The sequence below is a fragment of the Crocuta crocuta genome, unplaced genomic scaffold (genome assembly GCF_008692635.1).
Source record: "Crocuta crocuta isolate KB4526 unplaced genomic scaffold, BGI_CrCroc_1.0 scaffold322, whole genome shotgun sequence".
Classification (NCBI taxonomy): Eukaryota; Metazoa; Chordata; class Mammalia; order Carnivora; family Hyaenidae; genus Crocuta; species Crocuta crocuta.
Window position 1 is genome coordinate 3,957,064 of NW_027532592.1, and position 7,567 is coordinate 3,964,630.

Sequence of the window (7,567 nt, forward strand, 5' to 3'; positions counted from 1 at the left end):
CCCAGGCTCGGAGGGGTAAACGCATACACACAGCACACAGGTGAGACTCAAGGGGCTGGACGTCAGCTGGGGTCTAACTGCCCCCAAGCCCCTCGCGGTTGTGTTAGCTGCCTTAGCGCGTGAGGGCTCGTGATCAATACCGACGGGTAATCCAGTCTGTGCAGCTCTGCTCACGACGGCTCCCGGCGCCCCAGCTTTATGTCATTACAATAGTCCACACCAACCCCCAGGGTGGGAGTCGATGCCTAAGCCTAGCAAAGCCGCGGACACCGGGGAGGGACACCTGTCCAAGTTTATTAAATGGGCACGATCTCCCTCAACCCTCTCTAGGGCCCCAGTCACCCCACCATCCACTTCACCCAACGTGAAGTCCTGGTGGGCTGCCCACCAGCAGGTCCCGGGCTACGTTCAGGTAAGCCGACGTCCTGTCTAGTCTAACATGAAAACGGCGTTCTGTTCCTGCTCCGAGGTCACTCAGGGAGGGGGCGCCTCGAGTGCCGGCCCCCTCTTTCTCCGTCACTGCCTCATTCGGGAGCTGGAGCTGGGGCCTCTCCACGTGGGTTGGGGGTTGGACAGGAGCCGAGCGACAGGCCCTGCAGGGGAGGAGGAGGGCTTTGCGGGTTCCTCTGCGAACGCCCCTGGTGCAGTGGGTCCCCCGGCTGCTCACACGCTCCCCACCCCTGCCCCCAACACAGGATCCACATCCAGCAAAACATCCACAGCCCCTTCCCAGGGCAAGTGCCCCCCACGGAGAGCACTCTCGGGCGGAAGTCCGTCCAGGTCACTCACGGCTGCTCCTCAAGCGTTGGAGGGCCCGCTGGCACCCCATGGGGTGGCTCCTTCCTCTCTGGCTCTCGACCAAGGTAAAGGCCCTGGGTCCTCGCTCCCTGCACCCTGGCAGCTCCCCGGCGGCACCTCGAGCCGCCCAGTGGCTTCTCACCCTCTCCTTCTGCACCTGCAGCTGCCTTCATGGCCACTGCCTCGGTGGTGCTGCTCCTGTTACCATAGCAACGGGTATGTCTGCAGTCCTTTTACCCGAGTAGGACACACAAAACACCTTAGTAAGAATTAGCAACTCAAACCTGCGGGATGCGGGGGGGATGGGGATGAGTAAAGAGAAGCATTAACAGCAATGCTGTGGGCGGGGCGGGGACGCACCCAGCTTATGCCTGGTATGCACTCTGCCCTCTGTAACCCTCAGGGGGTTCCGCTGTGACCCTCCCGCATGTGCATCCTCCTGAAACTTCCAGAAGGGGAAGTTGAAGTCAATACCTTTCTCAGGGGTAGGCTGGCGCGTCTGATCCAAACACACACGTTTGACCCCCAGTGCCCCAGCTGACCCCTCCCTGACAGCCGCGAAGGGGGTGGACAGTCCACTGGCTCCGGGCCACGCTAGGCTGGGGGTGACCCGCGGCTGGTCCCATGGCGTCTCAGAACAGTGTCCCGCCAGAGACAAGCTCCACTCACCGTCCCAGGTCCCGCAGGAAGNGTGCGACACGGCCCCCTAAAACGGTCACCCCATTCCATGTCAGCAACACGCGTTAAGACATTTCCGTCCCGACTCACACATCAAACATCACCCTGGCGTTTCCCGGTTTTCCTAAGGATGGGGACTTCGAGGGGGAGGGGACGGACAGACCTGCGATGGGCTCTCCCGGCCGCTAGACGGGGGCCTTATGACGCTGAGATGAAATGCTGACTCAGTTTCCCAAGAGGAATCAAGAAACCGAGACAGGCCGAAGCCAGACAAGCAGCCGAGTGAGGCAGGCCTAAGCGTGCACGTGCAGAGGTGAGTAGGTGACACACGCGTGTGCAAGGGGCCGGCCTGCCTCTCCTAGGCCTGCTGGCGAGTGGGGTCCCAGCGGTGTTCTGCTCCTCCCGGTCCGCCGGCCGTGTGCACAGCGCGGGCACCCGTGACCACTAGGGACAGCATCCTGCTGGGGTCCTGGGCTCCCCGTGGAGGGAGGGGGCATCCCACTGGGGCCCTAAAGCGGGAGGGTGTAGGGTCAGGGCATCGCCCCTGATCTGGGGTCATCAGCTAGGTGCCCGGCTGGACCTTCCCTGACACAGACACAGAGGGCAGCGCAAGGAACCTCTGAACTTTCCAGACTCCATGTTTGTCATGGGAAAGGGGTGGGATGGACCAGGCCGAGGAGCTGGGCCAAAGCCACCTTCACCAGCCACTGCCACTATCCGGCTTTGGTTCCCCGCCTGTGACTTGCCCTTCCCCCCGACCGGGGCGAGTGGCATGGGGGTCCACCTCCAGCAGAGGGCCCTTCACCTGGGCTGGCCCTGGTCAGGCGTCTGCAGACTCCATGCGCTCTAAGAACATTCCAGAAGCCAGAACCTTGTGATCACGCCCATTATTACACCTCAGGCTTTGGGATGTTCAGTTCAGTGCAGTGGGCAGAAGTGGGTTGAGCGGGATGGAGTGAGGGGGTCGGTGCGTGGGGCACCTCTATGCTGACAGCTCGGAGCCTGGAACGGCTTCAGATTCTGTGTCTCCTTCTTCCTCTGCCCTTCCCCCACTCGTGCTTTGTCTCTCCGTCTCTGTCTGTCTCTGTCTCAAAAATGAATACACTTTAGAAACTCCATTGGTGGGACAGGCAGGTTCTGAGAAAAGGCCTAACCGACCATGAACGGGTCTGGTGGAGGTAATGCTCCATAATTCACACAGCGGAGCCGACACTCTTCAGAACCAGAGTAGCAGGTTTGGGTCAAGATCCCAGTGTGACATCGTGAGGGCCCTGCAGGGGGTCTCACCTCGCCCAGCACCAACCGTTCTGCCCAAGCTGTGACCCCGACATTGAGGCAGACCCAGCTCATATGTCACAGAGAAGCATCCTGGGCCTGAGTGACGGCACCGTCCCCGGCTCCTGGCTGCAGGCCCTAGGCCGTGCCCCCCGCACACAGAAGGCCCTCTGGCTTTACTCCAGGTGCGCATACAAGGAGAAACCCCGGGCCCAGGTGTGACGGATGCACCGGGAAGTACCATACACAGAGGGGCGCAGTCAGGGCTCCTGGCTTTCGAAACTTGGCACTGGTATCGTGGGTGCCACAAAGTTTAATTTTATAAGAATGTGAGAAGAGTTATCTAGATACTAATAATCAATTCATGATCAATTGGCATTTGAATGCTGTAGATGAAAGTCCTAAGACTTTTGTGGGGGTGCCTTGCAGGCTCACACAGTTAAGCGTCTGACTCTTGATCTCAGCTCAGGTCATGATCTCACAGTTCGTGGGTTCGAGCCCCATGTCGAGCTCTGTGCTGACAGCCTGGAGCCTGGAGCCTGCTTTAGATTCTGTGTCTCTTTCTCTCTCTGTCCCTCCCCTGCTCGTGTTCTGTCTCTCTCTCTCTCTCAAAAATAAACAAACATTAAAAAAAGTGTCTGACTCTTGATCTCAACTCAGGTCATGATCTCACAGTTCGTGGGTTCAAGCCCCATGTTGAGCTCTGTGCTGACATCTTGGAGCCTGGAGCCTGCTTTAGATTCTGTGTGTCTCTCTCTCTCTGCCCCTCCCCTGCTCGTGTTCTGTCTTTCTCTCTCAAAAATAAACAAACATTAAAAAGAGGAAAAAAAAAGAGTCCGAAGACTTTAGAAAACAGCTACTGCGCGTCAGATGCCTGGCATGGGGGACAGGGGTGGCGGGCGGCGGATGGCCTTGAAGGTGGAAACACGTTTGGGAGCTGAGCACTATTCTTTTATCTGACACATTTCACCACAAAGACTGATATTTCTCAGCTCCTGACGTTTGATTCTCCCTGGAAGGCCTGGGGGCTTCTACGTGAGCCACGGCCATCTTCCTAGGACAAGAGTCCAGCTCCGGCCGACGGTTATCTCTTCCCTCGATTCTGGGGTCCCCATCAGCGGCAGGTGCCCTGGCCTGGAGCATCTCTCAGGGCTGAGACTGAGGAGCCAGCACTCGGGTGCCCATCCCCGAAGGGTCCCTGCAGCAGGGGAGCCTGAAGGAGAGCAGGATTGCCAGCACACCGTCGGACCGTGTGTGTGTGAGGAACCAGAGACACTGGTCAATTGTAGAACCACGTAGGGTCTTGGTTAAAAGGAACAGAATCTGGGGCACGTGGCGGGGCTCAGTCTGTTGAGTGTTCGACTCTAATTTTGGCTCAGGTCCTGATCTCCTGGTTCCTGAGATAAAGCCTCTCGTCGGGCCCTGCGCTGACAGCACGGAGCCTGCTTGGGATTCTTTCTCCCTCTCTCTGTCCCTACCCTGCTCTCTCTTGTGCTCTGTCTCAAAACAAGTAAACTTTAAAAAAAGGGAACAGAAGTCTATACTGTGGATACTGGGTTACCTTGTGGCCCCAAGGAAGCTGCAGGCCTTTGGGAAAGGATGTAACCAAGAACCGGAACACTGTGAGAACCTTCTGGCATTCAGCAATGCCTTCTTACGACAGCTCTCTGTCCCTCCCTCGTTTTTCTTTCCCTCCATCTCCCAAGGGTTTCTCTGTGCCCCAGTCACAGGGAACACGGCTGATACAGCTCCTAAACATGACAGCCACCCCCTGCAAAGACTGATTTCTCCTCCATTCTGGTTCCGAAATGTCCTGCAGAAAAACCGTGAGTCACTATGTCACTCGCTCAGGTGTCCACTTCTGGACCAGCGCGGCAGGGGAGGCATGCTTCTGAGATGGAACTGAAACTGATCCCGATTTGGTCGCAAGCCAGTCCCAGAACTGACGGACGGTGGCAAGCGGTCACATGGACACCGCCACTCGAGAGGTAGCGGCGTGGACGTGTGGGGGGCAGTTCCCAGAAGGACCCATGGGGCAGAAGAGCTGTGGGCTTCAAGGTGGAGAAGGAGGAGAATGCGACAGGAGCCAGGATGGCGGCCAGATGACCACGTGGCAGGCAGGCCTGTGCCGTTCCCAGCTCCCGGCTTGGTGCGGGGCCACCTGGGTGGGAGGGCCCTCATCAGATTTTGGGAGGTTGTTTTGTTTCTTTTTGACACAAGCTGAGTGTTATTACTTTCACGTATGGAAAGCTCAACAGCATCCACTCAGCCCAGCTCAGTGGCCGGTGCTTTATCCTTTGCCTTTTCCAGCTCAGCATGTGAGCCGTCAGCTGGGGACACAGGATGGGGATGCCCAGCGGAGGGTCCCGACCCTCTCCCGCCGCAGCTGGTCCTGATCGCCACCACCAGCTCAGCCCCAGCGCCGCTGTCTCCAGAACTGACCTGTGAGAGTGCAGCAGGGGTGCGGGCCTGCCTGCAGAGGGCCACCGGCCTGCCTTTCCCTGGACCGTGCAGTGCCCTTCACACACGAGCCGCAGGAAGACTGCGCACTTGAGGGGGCTCCCATCAGTGCAGCCAGCACCAGCAGAGGCTTCTTCCCTCCCCCAGGGTGGTGCCGGGCTTCACCCCTGCTCCAGGGTCAGGGGGCCTGCTGGGGGCCATCCGGACCCACTGCCTCTGCCTCTTTCCTACTTTGTCCCTGGTCTGTGTGTGGGGGCCGCCTGCCGCAGGTGAGTAGCGGTTTGGTGGCCCAAGGCCTGGTCCTTAATCACAGAGGTGCCGCCAGACTTGACTGCAGCCGCCGGCCGCAGCGGGGCCAGGTGACGGAGCGGGGAGTCCCTTTGGGGCGGGATGTTTCATCTTTCGGCATCTTGGACAGCCGGAGGGAGAGTCGGGTTTCTGCTTGGATTGCTCCGTCCCATCACGGACACTGAGTGTGTGACAGATGAGACGCCGGGGACGTGATTCCAAGGCGATTCTCTGCCCAGATGAGTGCTGGTCCAGGTGCTCCCTCTGGGGCTGTGCTCCCAGTGCTCCCTTTGTTCTTCCTTTCCTCCCCACCTCCCTGAGGCCGCAAGTGCTTGGGGCCCTGGTGGCTGTCTTCGCCACCCAGGGGCCACGGACACCCCCGTTCCTCTCGGCTCTGTATCAGAGAAGGTGCAAATGGTTTCCTCCCGGGGTGGCTCCCGCCCCCAGGGTCACCTCCAGCAGGAGACACTCCCCAGAATGAAGTGAACTAAGCAAGACTGGAAAAGCAGGAGAGAGCCAGGAACAGCCCAGAACTCCAGGCTGAGCCAGGAGGGAGCAGAGCACAGGGCAGGAAGGAAGGACCACAGTGCGGTGTGATGACTTCTGCTTACCAGATCCCTCCTCTGTCTGCTGGGGCCCCCGTGTGTACACATGGTAAGTGGCGGAGTCCCTTTGTAAAAACTACTAGTGGGGCACCTGGGGGGCTCACTCACTTAAGCATCCAACTTCGGCTCAGGTCATGATCTCACAACTTGTGGGTTCGGGCCCCATGTCGGGCTCTGTGCTGACAGCTCGGAGTCTGAACCCTACTTCTGATTCTGTGTCTCTTTCTCTGCCCCTCCCTTGCTCAAACTCTCTTTCAAAAAGTAAACACTTTTAAAAAAATTATTGTTGAGTGAAGTTTGGGGATCTTTTATTAAAATATGCATTCATGAGGCACCTGGGTGGCTCAGTCGGTTGAGCGTCTAACTCTTGATTTCAGCTCAGGTCATGATCTCAGGGTCGTGGGATCGAGCCTCACATCAAGCTCTGCTCCAAGCATGAAGCCTGTTTGGGATTCTCAGTATTTCTCTCTGCCCCTCTCCCCTACCCATGCTCTCTTTAAAATAAACAATAAAATAAAATATATGTGCAAAAAAGTATTGCTAAACTCAAAGGTTTTTCACATACCAGACAGATTCCACCTGTGTATCCAACCCCCAAATCTGGAAATAAAATTATGGGAACCTAAGAGGTCTCCCTCCCCGCCTTGTCACTAAAAGCTGTAAAGATAAGCCCAGCCTTTGCTTTTAACAGGACGGGTTGGGTTTTGCCTGGTTTTATGTTCTAGGTCTATAAATAGATTCATATGGAATATTCTCTCGTCCAGCTCCTGTGACTCAGCATTATGGAAGTGACGTCCACCCACACTGTAGCAGGAGGTTATAGGTCGCTCTCCGTCCTGCCGGGTGGGGACCCCACCTCTGATCCAAGCTTCTGGCCGGTAGTTTCCCATCTGTGGTTACCGTGAATACTAGTGCTATAACCTGTGCGTTAGCTGCGAACATGGAAAGTAGTATGAGATGCCTTCTTCTTAAACTATTAATTCATTTGGCATCTAAGTGTTTAACCAGGGCTGGATAGATAGAGAGAAAGAATAGAGGCAGACAGAAAGAGAAAGAAAATACAACAGAAGAGATAAAACTCTGCCCCAGGACAAACGAGCTCTGTGGCAAGATCACAAAGCAGCCGAATTGCCTTCATTTCTGGGGGGCGCTCTGTCCATAAACGCGTTTCCACCCTCACACCCAACTTCACACAACAGCGAGAGAGCAGTGTGATGCTTCATTCAGTCCATGGTCATTAACGCCATGGCCGCACTTCCCACGGCGCCCGCCTGTATTACCACTTTTACTGGACGACAAATCCAAAATTTAAGTACTCATTTTGCTGAGAGAGACCCTGCCCTGTTTCAGATCGCCCCCCCCCCCACTTGCCCATTTCTTTACATCTCCATATTCATTTGTCTTTGAGACTAGGATTGAGCCCAATCATGATCCAGGAAACAAAAACAATCTCTATATGTGGC

The 7,567-nt window shown here is 56.7% G+C and overlaps 1 protein-coding gene across 1 annotated transcript; it reads right to left on the minus strand.

Annotated features, from left to right (window-relative positions):
- Positions 1–274: 274 nt before the first annotated feature.
- Positions 275–2,312, minus strand: LOC144244554 (uncharacterized). The gene is made up of 3 exons (XM_077779903.1): positions 2,282–2,312; positions 790–996; positions 275–593 (listed from the first exon to the last, which is right to left on the minus strand). The coding sequence occupies exons 2-3, from the start codon at positions 969–971 to the stop codon at positions 356–358; spliced, it is 420 nt and encodes a 139-aa protein (XP_077636029.1). The 5' UTR covers positions 972–996; positions 2,282–2,312; the 3' UTR covers positions 275–355.
- Positions 2,313–7,567: the final 5,255 nt, after the last annotated feature.